This window comes from Helicoverpa zea, chromosome 29 (assembly GCF_022581195.2).
Source record: "Helicoverpa zea isolate HzStark_Cry1AcR chromosome 29, ilHelZeax1.1, whole genome shotgun sequence".
In the NCBI taxonomy this organism is placed as follows: domain Eukaryota; kingdom Metazoa; phylum Arthropoda; class Insecta; order Lepidoptera; family Noctuidae; genus Helicoverpa; species Helicoverpa zea.
This window is the reverse complement of record NC_061480.1, coordinates 4,606,708-4,623,403: the sequence shown is the minus strand read 5'-3', so window position 1 is coordinate 4,623,403 and position 16,696 is coordinate 4,606,708. Positions and strand designations below refer to the sequence as shown.

The 16,696-nt window shown below is 38.4% G+C and overlaps 1 protein-coding gene across 1 annotated transcript; it reads right to left on the bottom strand.

Annotated features, from left to right (window-relative positions):
* Nucleotides 1–243: 243 nt before the first annotated feature.
* Nucleotides 244–15,868, bottom strand: LOC124644136 (phenoloxidase-activating factor 2-like). Its single transcript, XM_047183367.1, has 9 exons — nt 15,713–15,868; nt 9,477–9,625; nt 5,400–5,551; nt 4,708–4,885; nt 4,127–4,254; nt 3,579–3,697; nt 2,922–3,083; nt 2,233–2,396; nt 244–1,318 (listed from the first exon to the last, which is right to left on the bottom strand). Exons 2-9 carry the CDS (start codon nt 9,618–9,620, stop codon nt 1,115–1,117), a joined length of 1,251 nt encoding a protein of 416 aa, XP_047039323.1. The 5' UTR covers nt 9,621–9,625; nt 15,713–15,868; the 3' UTR covers nt 244–1,114.
* Between the last annotated feature and the right edge of the window lie 828 nt (nt 15,869–16,696).

The following is a 16,696-nucleotide window of genomic DNA, read 5'->3' as shown; positions in this document are numbered from 1 at the left end:
GGTTACCTCCTGCTAGCAGTTTCACCCGCTCCCTGAGGACGTTACTTCTTGAAAAAGGATAAAAAGTAGCTTAAATTTTGTCTGATGTATAAGCTATCTTAGTGCCAATTTTCAACAAAATCCATTCATCAGTTTGCTGTGCAATGGTCATCATCATCATCCTCCATCATCCGAGCCTTTTTCCCACATAAAGGTGATCATATAAAGGTGTAGAAAAAAATGTACAAATAAAAAAAAACAATGTAAGTTTTTAAAATATCTTATTTAATGTCAAAATTTGTAAAAAGGACATGACTGTTACATAGTTTAGTAGATAAATATGTTTTGAGCATTTTTACTTAATATTATGTCTAAACAAAACTTTATTTGAAAATGCGTCTAAAATATGTGAAAAAATACAAAAAATATTATAAAATTGGCCCCACGTTGGGCGCCACTACATTTGAGTGGGCACTTAACTGAAGCTAAACAATCTTGATAGGACTTTTTAAACTAATACATATTAAACAAACAAACTACTGCTTAAAATAATAATTCAATTGATTAAGTCATTGGTAGTTCATTTATTTATTTCTCAACATATTATTAACATTTTTTAAATATTAAAAAAAAAAAAAAACATTTAAAAATATTAAAAAATGATGGCCACCGATATCGGGCACAGGGTCCAAGGTACCGGTGGTTAGGGTCCCAGAGACAGAAACCTCACAATACGCGTCGTATCAAGGAGTACTGCCTTCTGAATCAGTCACTTGATTAAGTCATTATTATTATTGTAAATTTTGTCAGCATTTCATTTCTAAACTTAATTTTAAGTAATAAAAAGTCATATCAAGATTATTAATATTTACTTAAATGCCAAGAACGTCTCGGTTATATTTTCTTATAATATAATCTCATGACTCGGCTTACATTATATTATTGTCATTCTTTACCTAACTGCGGATTGATAACCGATCCATCCATTATTTTTCGATTACATATTGAAAGACATAATATTTATATTACGCTAATGTCAAAATTCAGGATGGATCGGTGCGTCTATAGAATTCAAACTTCAAACATTTTTTTTTAAACAGCGTTTAGTGTTTGCTTGTAAATAATACTACTTATTTTAGTCCACATTTGATATCCTGTAAGACGTTGCTTCGAGACCCCACCGGGCCATTTTATCGTCCACCCAGGATCTGAAGAGTGGTACATTGACGTAGACCGCTGGTACATCCTTCTGGCCACAGCCTATACCCCAGGCAACTAGGCCTGTTAATTTGTACCTGTTGTTGCCGATAGGACAGGCTAGGGGGGCGCCACCGTCACCCTGGAATGAAGGTTGTAATTAGTAAAATTGCTGATGAAATTAAACCTAATTTCAACCGAAAATCTGATTGCTATTTAAAGGAAAATATCGTCAGAAAACCTTGACTAAGAAAGTTGTTCTTCAAAAATAATAGTCAGGTAAGTGTGACTTAAGCATACTATTCAATCAATGAGTATATCACCGATAAAGAAACAACCTAAAATTAAATAAAAGCAACATATAAAGAAAAATAACTAACGAAACTAAACTACTAAACGAAGTTATGCTACACAAAAATATACGTAATATTATAATATAAATAAATACTTAAATATTATACTTCATACTACTAACTATTATATAATCTGTGATACTACTATATTACATTAAACGCCTTCCTCTCTTCTAACTATTTTGCTGTGCCCATCAGGGTCCATAATTGTGACTACCTCTATTATTTTATATTTTCCACCAAATGTACATTATGGAATGCAATAAATGATATGATGTGATATGATATGACTATAACATTTAGGTAGGTGCTTAGGAGTATACCTAGATTCAGCAAGGTACAGCATTTATCACGGAGGAAGGAAAGATGGAATTTATCTAGGTATTACATATTGTGCCTACATTTATAGTGTCTTCTTATTTTCGACTTTTGTAGTTTTTATAACTACCTAACATTTCTAAACTGAGAGCAACGAATCGGACTTAGGCCCAAGTTCAGCAATATTTTTTCTGTTTCTACACCTCAATTTGCGTTCAATTTTCAAACAGTTGTTTTACGGAAAACGTTTATATTGAGTGGTACATCTAGCAGTATGTTAATAGATGAATACTGAAGTAGACCGAAATTTCACCGACATTATAACCATCCGTTTTCTCATAAAACAACTGTTTACTTTGTGTAATTTGACTGGTTCGTGACCCACCTGGCAAGTATCTTTCCCCTCCTCTCCCCCAGCGCATACAAAGCTCCTATGAAGCTGGAAGTTGTGTCCCAGCCGGGTCCTCTTCAGCAGAGCGTTACACCTGGTGTTCGGCACCATGTCAACTTCGACCTTCTTGAGGATCACGGCGTAACGGTCGTGGAGTTCTGGAAGTAATGTGAAGGTTTTATTGTTTATATTTTTGAACGACTTCAAAAGAAGGAGGTTTTCAGTTTGACCCGCATGGTAATGTCAAGGTTTAATTGTATCTTCTGTTTTTGAACGACTTCAAAAAAGGGAGGTTCTTTGTTTGACCTGTAAGTGTGTATGTTAGTGCGCGATTATCTCATGTTTGGCTGAACCAACTTTGATGCTATTTTAAGTATAGTATTTGTCAGAATCAGGAGAAGGTTTTTGGTATACCTATTCTTGAAGTCGGTTTATTTTAAGTTAGATATATTTATTTTTATTATATATTTAAATATCTTTATACTAATATTATAAAGAGGAAACATTTTAATTTGTTTGTTTGTCCCTGGCTCCGAAACTACTGACCGATTTTAACTCTTTCATTATTAGAAAGCTATACTCTTCTCGAGTAACATAAGCTATATTTTATCCCGGTACGAGAAGAAGTTCTCCAATGACGCAAGCCACAGATAGAATATAAAAAGGAAGTTCTAATATCTTACCAAAATGACTCTTCCCCCACCCATTAGCCACACAGTTCTTATGACTGTCGAAGACCTCATCTTGTTCAGGCATGCAGATGACGTTGATGTGCTCTGATATTTCTACCGGCGACTCCAACAGTAACAGGGCCACGTCATTCTTCAAACTTTTTGGCATGAAATCTAGAAAGAAAGGAAAAATTAAGGCCTAAGTTAGCCAACATCATAAACGTCAATTTTTACTGCCTTAAGGTGCATGTAGCTGGAGCAAGTTAACATGCGCAAGTGACAAGAGCACGCGGGTGGGTATGTTGCTTTGGTACATGCGCGAGTCGCTGGACCCGCACGTTTTTAAAATGCATATAACCTCAACATGCCACTTGCACCGTGTAGATGAACCCAAATTAAGCAATTATTGTACGAAAAATGAACGTATAGAATTGTTCAGACGACAGCAGGTTAACCCAAATCTGTCAAACTTTACCAATCGAACATTAACCTTTCACTATTGTGATAAGGTTGAAAATCTATTGAAGACATTTGACATATATATTTGAGGTAGGTCCTATCGTGCTTAGGTTGAACTTTTGAAACTTAAACGTGAAAGTTCATAGTTATAAGAAAACTAAGGGGGTTCGGGAATAAATAAGAACCTGTTATAATGGTGAATTAACTCACTTTCATTAATATAGTAGTCTTGTACGGTTCTCTCTTGGAATGGGTATATTTCCTTAGTCGTCTGTGTGTCCCATTCACCAGCTCTGATCTTCAGATTTTGTATCAAATTAGATCCAAACCTAGAAAAAAACAGCGTACCTAGATTATTAAAATGTTAAACCATTTCTGCGCGATATGATGATGATGATGTCCTCCTAACCGATTATTGGCTACGGCGGCTGTTTTCATGTAAGGAGATTAGCCAAGACACAAGTGCACTCACTATTCCTTCACTCTCATAGTCCGATTGCCGTCCCGGCAATCCGATACCGAAGAAGAAAGATGAGACGCAGGACCGACATTTACGTGCTCTTCGATGCACGGGTGTATCAATCACCAACTTCCAGACTCCAGGCTGCTTTGTAAAAGTTTCTAAAACCCACGAAGTGTTTTCAGCCCGACCCGTTAATCGAACCAGAGACAACAGTTGCGCGTGCGACTACTAGACCAACTAGGCTGTCAAAACGGTGAAACTAGCCATAATGCTAGTATAAAGACAAATGACTTACTTGAAAGCAATATGAGCGGCTGTCATCACAACTTGAGGGTGTATCAACACGCCAACACCAGCGTAGGATCCGTTCTGACTCATCACCGCCACCACCCAGGGGAACTCGCCGAATTGGGTCTCACCACCCTGGACAAAAGAATTAACTGGTATAAGAAGAGCCCTTTCACTACTTTTTCCTAACGTCCAATGATGAACAAAGAAATTCCCCTAGTTAAGTTTGCCCCCCACACTCATCCCTGTTCCCAAATTATTTGTGGGCGGAGTAATATCTTCCGCTTCTATTCTTTTCAACATTCTCATCTCTGCTACATGTTCTCTTTTCTCTTTCTCAAAAATCTCTCTAAAATCAAAATCTTTATAATACCCATAATACCTAATAGCTTTTTTTTTCGGTTTTTGCCGCGTTTTGTCGGGAGAACTTCTACCAGTACCAAGACAAAATATAGTTTATTTTACACGGTGGCGGTTGAAAAATTGTTTTCAATTTTCCAAATCCGTTTAATACTTTGGAGCCTTTAGAGTACAAACAAACAAATAAAAAATAAGTAAGAAGTATAGATAGATTAAGGAAATACTCACAGTATTACCAGTAATGGTAATCCCACCCAATCCCTTAGGGTTGCGGTAACCACAGCCCACTGGATGACCAGGTTTAGGCTTGGGGTCTGGTTTGGGGACATCAGCCGGATCCCTGGGAACTGAGCAGCATACCTCCACACTCTCCTGACATTGGCGCTGGTTGTCATCTTCTCCGAACCTGGAAAAACATTCAAGAGTTTCATCAGAGAAAGAAAAGAAATAAAATACAATTATATAATTCACGTGTGAGACACATATACATACAATTTAACAAAAACTTATGATGATGATGTCCTCCTAGCCGATTATCGGCTATGGCGGCTGTTCTCATGTAAGGAGATTAGCCAACTGCACATGACATATTATAGTGCACAAGCATTTGCGCAGACACAGGTGCACTCATAAGGTATTCCTTCACTCTCATAGCCCGATGGGACGGCAATCCGACACGACCGGAAAGAGATCACAAGCACGACCGACATTAACGTGCTCTCCGATGAACGGGTGTATCAATCACCAACTTCCAGGCTCCGGGCTGCTTTGTGAAAGTCTTATATTACCCACAAAGCGATTTCGGCCCGACCCAGGAATCAGACCTCGTGCTCAGCAGCCGCGCTTGCGAGAGCTAGACCAACGAGGCAGTAAATATCTACGAGGCAACTAGGTAAATAGGAAATGATGGCAAATCTTACCTAATGTCCAAAACGCCCCATCCAGTGACACTAGCATTGTTCACATCGACTCCCACGTTGTTCGCGTCACACAAATAGTACGGCACACATTGACAACTTTTGCCGTTCTCATCTACGTGTGTGGTCGGCCCTTCAGTCGGTTTTACTGTTATCTGTAACAAAAATATAACATTAATATGTAAAAAAGGGTATTTCACTTTTTAGAGATTTCAGACTAGATTATTTTGTAGGTTTTTTAAGCGCGACCCATTCCGAACGACAAAATACCTACCTGACGAGCGGTTTCTTGTGTCATCGGTCAAGGCAAAAGCTCATCGACAACAAAAAGGCCATTTTTTTAAACTTGTAAGAGAAAATTCATATTCAACAGTTGTTTTAAGGAAACTGACGTTCAATTTTGTTGATGAACTTGGGTCTTAACCGATTGTTGTCAATTGTGTGCTGTCGCGCGTACGATTCCCTTGGAAAATCAAAAATTGTGAAAGCGCCTGATTGATTCAATAAAAATAATGAGACAATGTAAAATGACCAGCTTTGCGCTCCGCCGTAGTATGATGATGAATCCACCAGCATGCGGCACTTTAACTCATACAAATGTTTCATCTGCTCTGGCAAATATGTAGCAACAAATTACGTAACCTGTCTTCTTCGACGCGGACACATGCTAAGAAAGGACATCGACCCGTTCATATGGAGCTATGCAGTCAGTTTATGGAGGCAAAAAGTTGCTTAAATCCCAAAAAAGATTTCGTTTCGACCCGGGACTTGGATGAAACCCCATGCACAGCAGTCACTTGCCTATCAATAGACCAACGTGGCAGACAAATCAATCAACTAAATGGATACGTGAAGTGCCCATGAATCTGAAATCCCTTCAATTATCGCTGAACATCCAATATTTATCCAATTCATGCTTTCAAATATGCACGTTCCTCCCAAAATTGTCCACAAACCCTGAACTCACGTCTTCGTTACGTTTTGTCCCGGGGCCGAGAGGTGGGGGGGGAGGAGTTCCGAAGATCTCTACCAGAACCGAAGTCTTTAGAGTAGGATGACCATGTGCTTGGGCATTCATCCTGGTCTCTTGATCTACCTGATCACCATATATTGATGTTACTATCACCAGAGCTTTAGAATAAAATAAAGGTATGACGGAGTCCTATCTTCAGAGCCGGTGATGTGCTCCTAGCCGATTATCGGCTACGGCGGCTGTTCTCATGTAAGGAGATTAGCCCACTGCGCAGGACATACTATAGTGCACAAGCATTTGCTTGGAGACAGGTGTACTCACTATTCCTTCACTCTCATAGCGCGATGGGACGGCAATCCGACACCACCGGAGAGCACGTAAATCTCGGTCAGAACCGGTACTGCCACGGTAAATAAATGCATCTGCCTAGCCTTTTCCCAACTATTTTAAGGTCAGCTTAGAGTCTAAACTTACTGGTAGCTTGGATGAAACTTCGTCTTAAAAGGGCTAGCAAATCGAAGTCTCGACTGTGTAGGAAAATAGACCTCACAGAAGCTAAAACTTTTAGAGACCAAGTAGACCTAAAACTCAAAGGGCGGGAAGATACGATTAATACGGTGACAACCACTTGGAATAGTCTGAAATCCTCCATCACAGACACTTTACGAGAGATGACGAGAGCTGGCACCCGTCAACCAAAACGCAAGACCTTTATACAAGACGAAACATGGGAAGCAATAGAGAAGCGTAAAGACCTGAAGACCATAGGCCTTAATAAAGATGATGATGAATATAAACAGCGGGACAGAGAGGTGCAAAAACTTTGTCGTCGAGATAAAAATCGTCATCTAACCAATATATGCCGTGAAATTCAAGCACACGCCGACAGACTTCAACCAGGTGAACTTTTTAAAAAGGTTCGCTACCTCACTCGTAGCTTCAAACCGAAAACCTGGGTAGTAGAAGACGAACACGGGAGTGCTATCTCTGAATTAAATGAGGTAGCAGAGAGATGGCGGCAATATTGTCAAGATCTTTATCAAGACGTAACGACCTCTGTACAAGCCCATAGTCAACCATGTAGTAGCGAACAAGAACCTCCAATACTTTTTGAAGAGCTGGTGCAGGCGATCAAGACCACTAAAGATGGAAAAGCGCCGGGAATAGACCAAATCACTGCCGAAATAATAAAAGCACTGGGAGAAGAAGCTTTGAAATTGCTACATGAGCTCTGCAATAAAATTTGGTCAACGGGAGAGTGGCCAATTGATTGGACGAGATCAGTCATATTGCCGTTGCACAAGAAAGGGTCCACTAAAGTGTGCGACAACTATCGCACAATATCACTGATCCCACATGTCAGTAAAATCCTCCTTCACATACTCAATAAAAGGGTCCGCTACTACCTCGATCCCGAGATACCACAAGAACAAGCGGGCTTCGTGAAGGGGAAAGGAACACGTGAACAAATCCTCAATGTTCGACAAATAATTGAGAGCAGCCACGAGTTCGACAGCCCAGTGATCCTTTGTTTTGTGGACTACAAAAAGGCTTTTGACTGTGTAGTGTGGGAAAAGCTGTGGAAAGTTTTGTCCGAAATGGGAGTTCCTCTTCACTTGACTACACTTGTCAGGAAACTATACGAAGGCAGCAGAGGTTCAGTGCGCATCGAAGAGTGCATGTCTGGTGAGTTTCGTTTCCAGAAAGGTGTGAGACAAGGTTGCATCCTATCGCCTATCCTATTCAACATATACGGGGAATATATCCTAAGGAAAGCTTTAGAAGGATGGGAAGGCGGAGTTAATATAGGCGGTGTTCGTGTAGCAAATCTGAGATATGCAGATGACACTACTTTACTAGCGGAATCAGCCGGCGAGATGGAGGAACTTTTGCGACGGGTAGAAAATATTAGTAGCGATTTAGGGCTGTCAATAAACCGCAGTAAAACCAAAGTTATGGTTGTAGATAGGTTTGGCAAACTCGACCTATCTAACGCGCTTTCCAACTTTGAAAAAGTCCAAGAGTTTAACTATCTGGGTTCGGTTATAACATCAAACGCCTCCAGTGAACAAGAAATCAGACGAAGAATCGCAATGTCGAAGAGCGCTATGACACAGCTAAGGAAGATATGGAAAGACAGCAACATACGGCGGCAAACAAAAGTATCTCTGGTCCGCACTTTGATATTTTCAATCTTTTTATATGGGTCGGAAACATGGACAATTAAAGCTGTGGACATGGACAGAATAAACGCATTCGAGATGTGGTGCTGGCGTCGAATGCTTCAAATTCCCTGGACCGCTTTCCGTACAAACGAATCCATCCTAAAACTACTGCACGTTAAAGAACGCTTATCTACGATAGTCCTAAAGCGATACCTGCGTTATTTCGGACACATAGCGCGGAAACCCCCTGACAATATTGAAAAATCAATATTATTAGGCAAAAGACAGGGGAAGAGACCACGGGGCCGCAGACCAACCCGATGGACGGATTTGCTCAGTAAGACCCTGCAGAAACCATTCCAGGAGGCATACAGGCTGGCACAGGACAGAGAACGCTGGCGACAGCTAATAGTCGGCGTAGGAGATGGGGTCACGATTCTCAACGAGTGAGGGACCGACTAAAGAAGAAGAAGAGTCTAAACAGATGCAGCTGACTACTAGTACCTAAAATGGAGTGATTGCCTATTTGACCTCCTCACCCAGTTACCTGGGCAACACGATACCCCTTGGTAAGATGGTTCTCAAAGATGTTCAAATGATAGACGGAACCCACCAATTTAACGTGACTTCCGAAACACGGAGGAACTCGTCAAGACATGGTCGCTCATCCACGGTTCGACCGCGCCAAGCTTTACGTACCTTACCTTATGGTCAATCAAAGGGCTGCGTGATAAGCCAAGATAATAAGGCCAAAGTTCGCGCCACTAAGGTCACTTTTCTTAAAACAATATCAAGTTCGAAAAACGGAACGAAACGGTTTGTGTTGCCAGTTAACTTAGGCCAACTTAGGCCATGACTTTAGAGTTTAAAAAGTCTAATTGTCAGGAAATATTCAGAAACTGGTTCTAAAGCCTTTTACCAATTAAAAATCTTATAACTTACATCTTCAAGTCTCTGCGTGGTAGAGCCCCCGTAATTGGGGGCCGGTGTTGGGGGTGTTCCGAAGATGCCAGCCAGTACATTCGGGTCAATGGTGGACTGTGCTCTCGCCAGCATCAAGAATGCTGCCGCTATGAGGACACGCATTGTTCCTGAAATTTGAAGAAGGATTTTGTTGAAACACCGTTAGTAGCAGCTTGTTTTCCAATTTTTACATTATTATTATTCTTTATTGTACACAAAATATCTTATAGGGATACACATAATACATAGAAGTCATGTACAAAGGCGAGCTAAACCCAGAGTTGGGTTCTCTGACAGCAAACCTTAGATCGATAGAGAGATGCGATAGGGAAGAGAAAGTTAAAAGTTATTTAATTTTCAGATTTTTGGATTTAATAGGTTAGTACTTCTTCTAACTGCCTCGTTGGTCTAGCTGTCGCATGTGCGGCTGCTGAGCGCGAGGTCTCAGGTTCGATTCCCGAGTCGAGCCGAAATCGTTTTGTGGGTTTTAGAAGACTTTCACAAAGCAGCCCGGAGCCTGGAAGTTGGTGATTGATACACCCGTGCATCGGAGAGCACGTAAATGTCGGTCCTGCGCCTGATCTCTTTCCGGTCGTGTCGGATTGCCGTCCCATCGAGCTATGAGAGTGAAGGAATAGGGAGTGCACTTGTGTCTGCGCAAATGCTCGTGCACTATAATATGTCCCGCGCAGTTGGCTAATCTCCTTAAATGAGAACAGCCGCCGTAGCCGATAATCGGCTAGGAGGACATCATCATCATCATCATCACTTCTTCTATAACCTATACTGATGTTATAAAACTATTTACTTCTATTCAGTATTCAATAGCCCATTCCCATTTATCTCTAAATGCTTCCACCACCAGCGAGCGGTTTACCCCGCGTCTTGTGAATACTTCGGATCGCACCTGGACAAACAGTCGCAAATACACAGACGGACAGACCTAAATAGCGGTCAGAATATAGCTTAGATAGGTATTAAATAACTCGTCAATAACTAATAACTAATGACTAGGAGTCGTGGTGGCCAAGTGGGCAAAGAACCAACCTCTCGAGTCTAAGGGCGCGGGTTCGATTCCAGGTCAGGCAAGTACCAATGCAACTTTTCTAAGTTTGTATGTACTTTCTAAGTATATCTTAGACACCAATGACTGTGTTTCGGATGGCACGTTAAACTGTAGGTCCCGGCTGTCATTGAACATCCTTGGCAGTCGTTACGGGTAGTCAGAAGCCAGTAAGTCTGACACCAGTCTAACCTAGGGGTATTGGGTTGCCCGGGTAACTGGGTTGAGGAGGTCAGATAGGCAGTCGCTTCTTGTAAAGCACTGGTACTCAGCTGAATCCGGTTAGACTGGAAGCCGACCCCAACATAGTTTGGGAAAAAGGCTCGGAGGATGATGAGGTATTAAATAACTTTTTTTTAATGTGTTTTTAGTTGGAAACTAGTAGTAAATAGCCAGTTATAGCAGGATACTAAGACATGTTTCATCGAAAACGACTCAGCTGTTTTAAAACTAAAATTTCTTGTGTATCAGCAAAGGCCTTTGCCCTAAAGAACAATAGTTCAAAAACAAAACGCAATTATAAGAACATCAGGTAAATGCACAATCCCACCGGTTTTAATTTCCAATAAAACATAATAATATGACATCATCATACCTCCTCACACAACGCTGTGAGCTATGGAACTCGTTTTTGAGATAATAACTAATAACTAGATTTGAACATTAAAACAAGTTTTTAATGACCTGTCTATTGATAGTTCGTTTACGTGTCTATGTGGCTTCATGAAAATTGCTCTTTTTAAGGTTCCGTACCCAAAGGGCAAAATGGGACTCTATTGTTTTCGCTCCTCTGTCCGTCCGTCCGTCCGTCTGTCACCAAGCTGTACCTATCTCATGAACCGTGATAGTTAGAGAGTTGAAATTTTCACAGATGATGTATTTCTGTTGCCTCTATAACAACAAATACTGAAAACTAGAATCAAATAAATATTTTGGGGAGCTTCCATACAACAAACGTGAATTTTTTGCTCATTTTACAAATAATGGTACGGAACCCTTCGTCCGCGAGTCCGAGTCACACTTGGCCGGTTTTTTAATTCACACCCACAAATGTTGCGGCGAGATTTCACCAAAATTGTTCATCATATCATCAGCCTTTGTATCGTCCCACTGCTGGGCTGCGGCCTCCTCTCACATAGAGAAGGATTGAGCGTTAATCACCACGCTTGCTCAATTTGCTTGGACACAAATTGGCATTTGTTCGCCCACAAAGGTTGCAGTTTTGCGATGCGCAGGCAATTGTTTATTTTAATGTTTAAGATGACAGATTGACAGACAGACTTTTGCATTTATAAAAGGTATTGGTTATTTATAATTGGTGTTCATATAAGCATTTCAAAATAAAGTTATTCCCCGGAACCACAGAGTAAGAAAAAATACATTGTTATTTGCGTTGTACTGGAAAAAAACCTAACATTTATATACGACCACAAGCAATTTACTATTACCCGAAAATACGTAGAAACTGGTTTTTCTAATATTCATTAATGTTATTTAGTTGTTTCACCCGGTTTTACCCGTAATGTCTCTAAACCTACTACATTTTGTTAAGCATTTAACTAAAAGTTAAACAATGTTGATAGGACTTTCACACAAATAGTATTAAATAAATAAGCCACTACTTAAATTAATGATTCAATTGAATAAGTCATTGTTATGATTGCAGGTAGGTACCTACTTACATTCATTATAAGCTGCATTTCATTTTTGATCTGAGTTTTTACTTAAAAAGTCGTCAAGATTGTTTACATTAATTATTCAATAGTACCTTTTGTCGATTCAAATATTTATCACTATGTAGTTATAACTAGTTACAATAATGATTGAATGATGAAATAAAGGTAAAATAAGACCTGTGATGACACTGAAAGTATATTTAAAATCCGACCTAAGATTAGCGCATACAAGCAAAACAAACAATTCTTTATATTCCCCACGGTTTTACCCGTTCAAACAAACAAATAAATTCGATAAGTCTTACAAAACATTGGTCTCATGCATCAAGTTATTTTTCAAGATAAAAAAGCTAATTTGGTAATATTTTTATTTAATCCATGACTCGGACCTTGGGTCGCGTTGTTTTGATCAGCAGGTCACGGCCAATGACCAAATGACATACGATTAAGATATCTTTTTATGCATCTTTTGGGAGGTAAAATTACTTTAAAACATAAAGGTATTGAAGTCAAAATGATTTGTTTAAAATTGACTGCAAAAGAACACTTTTTGAATGTCAATATTTACGAAAGAGATCACCCAAAACGCACGCCCTTTACCCCTTCCTATGTTTATTGGCACACATGTACTTGCTTGGGCCAGCGGTTTCACCCGTGTCACGTGGAAATTACTTATTTTACTCATCCTGATAAAGTGTAACCAATAGGTAAGGGTGATTCTTTGAAACCGAGTGTTTTTGACTCATTGATCTGGCTCAATTTTTTTTTGCTCTTAGACCTGAATTGACGGCATAGTTTGACCCAGTGCCTTATGTGCAATATCATATATCGAAGGCATCGATTTGCATCACGTAGATTAGGATTTAAAAGGTGCTGATTAATTGCTGGGCCAGATTAATTGTGACAGAGGCAGATGAATGTGATTTCGCACCATATTAATTAGAGGTATACAGATTAATGATACTTCCTTTATTTTTCCAATGATCTTTATTATAAAACTAGCCGTTTTCCCTCGATTTCACCCGCGTCCCGTGGGAGCTACTGCCCGCACCGGAATAAAATATTACCTATGTTACTCGCAGATAATATAGCTTTCTAATGGTGAAAGAATACCTATTTAAAATCGGTCCAGTAGTTTTTGAGTTTATCCATTACAACCAAACAAACAAAGTTTTCTTCTTTATAATATTAGTATAAATTTTACCAAATATTGAAATAATTACTCCTATGACTACTTAATTATTTATTTATTTATTTATTATTAGGTTCACCCACAGCATATACATACACATACACAATACATACATAGAAGCATAAGTATTATTCTAATATATATGCCAATTAAGGGTAAACACAACATTTACATTAAATACGCCACATTACACACTACGGGTAAACTATCAGTTTAATTATGAATTAAGTAAACAGTCACACTCTCCTTCAAATTAATCATTTATTAAATCTCTTACGGTTGTTAAATCACACTAGCTTCAACGTTATAATAATTATATAAAATGGTAAACTTATCTTAATAAGACCTCTTAACTTAATAACACAAAACAAAAACGAATCTTAGCTTAAAATAAAAATAAACTTCACCGAAAACAAACTCTTAATTAGAATGAAATAAAACTTACTAATCAAAATCAGACTTAATTTTTCAGTACGATAGGAACTCTAAGCTTGAGATAGTAGAAAACTAATTAATATCTTGCCTGAATTACTAAAAAATATTAAATTTTTCATCATCAGAGTCTATTAAGTATGGATTTATATATTTCCTAAATCGACACTAAAATGTTTACTTCCATCTCTTGAAAAAGTATCTCTTAATCGAAAATCAGGTTAGATCTCCCAAACTTGCAGAACGCTGAATAATTAAATTTGAGTTTTTCAGGAACCTTTTATGAAAATGAAAATTCTCCTATCAGTAGTTGTTTGTTTTCTACTTTCCTGCGTATATAGTTTTGTCTATTCTTTTCTTGTTTTTCTTTCCATAATTCTTCATTATAGTTTATTCTGTCATATCTTTTCTTATCCGCTAGTCTTTTTTTCTTAGTATTTCTTTTGTTTGCAATTGTCGTTATGCCATTTTGAAAATGTGGATCTAAAAAAATATAAAGCTATTCTAGCAACGATAAAAAACCCCAAAACCTCTAGCACAGAAATTGAACTTCGGAATAAAAACCAACAGGCCATTTGCTTTAATTTTTTGTATTACTTACTTAAGTAATCTTATTGAAATAAAAAATAAGTAATACTAATAAAGATCTATGTCCAGAGGAAAATAATTATTTCCACGGTATTTGAACAAAAAAATGCACTAGAAGCCAACAAAAATTAACAGATATACAAACTACAATAAAGAAATGTCATCAGACATACCTGTAACATATGCCCGAATTTGAATGAAATCTAATTCATATGTCCCGCTCAAATTCATCTGGCTTTAAGAGCCAGATGAATCCAGACTAATGGGGGCCAGAAAAATTAGGAATTCGCAGATTATCAAATCCTGCTCCTTTATTTATAAACGTAAAGCATCAAACATGCAATTAATGTTAGCAAAACCATCTCATAAGACACTTTGCCTTGGTAACAAAACGATAGCAGATACACACTATCAGTTAATTAAGACAGATTGATATGACTACTTGCCTTACAAACACCAGATGACAACTTGCAATCGTATTTTTTTTGGAAAAATACGTCCGCTCACGAGCACTCACTGTCACCGTTCGGTGCTGACCGGCGCGATCACTTACAAGTATACATTACTCTTTCAAATATTTTTCATTTACGTATAGATATTGATTGAACAAATCGAGCCAGCTTAATGATGAATTTAGTCGGGGACAATTTTTAAATTTATGTAATTATGAAAATACACCATTTTCTTTTATTTTAATGTTAAAATATTAAGAAACACATATTTAAAGATCATTTGGATTCATTAGTTTTATTGTAACGCGACCGTAGCTCGCAGAAAATTAAATAATGCAGCAAAAACCGTCGTTGGGACACACCAGATTAATTAGGTTTTACTGTTTTCTGCTAACTTAATTATAGTTTTTTTTTATAAATTCTAATTAGTTAAATGAGGCGTCGATAGACCTTTACCTTTTACATAAAACCTGAAACTTTCATTAAAATCGAATGATATTTTCATGTGTTCTTCGGTCAAAAACACGTAAAAACTGTGTTTCGAAGAATCACCCGTAAGTCTTCCGACATTCATGGGCTATCTAACACTGAAATAATTTTTACAAATCAATATTTCCCGAGATCCGCAAGTTCAAGCAAACAAATAAACTCGTCAACTTTATAATATTAAATTGTTGAATATTTAAATGGTCATCCGATGACATTCGTTATGGATATCATAAGTATTTCTATACTAAACGTGATTTAAATTGGTTTTATCTTAATAACCAAGTAAATTATAAATATAGATAAACTAACAAAACTTAACCTACCTTTTTGAAAAATAACACAACACTAAAAAACACAATTTAACTTCAAAAATCGAAGGTCATTTAGTTAAAAATAAAAAAATAATTTAACAAAAACTATGTTGGAAGGCGTCTTGCGGTCACTCAGACATCTTCCAGTGAACTGAGCTGATCCGAACTAGAGATATAATATTAAAATACACAATGGACATATTAAGCTTACGTCACTAAGAGGAAAACTGGTCAGGCAAGGTCACCGACATCGGAGGGTCAGCTTTGTGACCGCGGCAATCTTATTTGATAAGTTCAGCGGAGGTATTATCTTCACCTCTATGTAAATGCAAAAAAGTGCAAATTAATGCGTGTCTTCAGCTATTTTGATGTTGGAAACTGCCGCTTGGATAGATCGATTTATATGGTTAAACAACGCTTGGCTGGTCTGCAACTGGGTGACTATATTGTCATAGCAAGTTTCTCAGTGTTTTGGTGTCATGTTAAAATGGGACCCGGCTATCTTTGAACATCTTTGACAGTCGTTACGGGTAGTCAGAAGACAGGGTCTGACAACCAGTCTTACCTACTGGTATCGGGTTGTCCAGGTCATCATTTGCCTTGCCTTTTCCTAACTTGTTGTGTGTTAGCCGGGTAACTTGGTTGAATATGTCAGAAACATACTCAATCCGTCATCAGCTTCGTTAGTTAGACTGGAAGCCGACCATAAAATTGTTGGTGAAAATGCTGAACTTTGCCTCGTAGCCAATTTAGGACAATCAATGTTATTCTAAAAGAACTTGTAAGCAGCTCATCTGCCTAGGCTCTTCCCAACTATGTTCGGTGCAGCTAAGTACCAGTGTTTTAAATGAAGCAACTGCCTATCTGAATCCTCAAGCCAGTTAACCGGGTAACCCCTTTACCCCTTGGTAAGACTGGTTGTCAGACTTACTGGCTTCTGGCTACCCGTAACGACTGCCAAACATGTTCAATGACCTGCTGGTTAGTTTATAAATA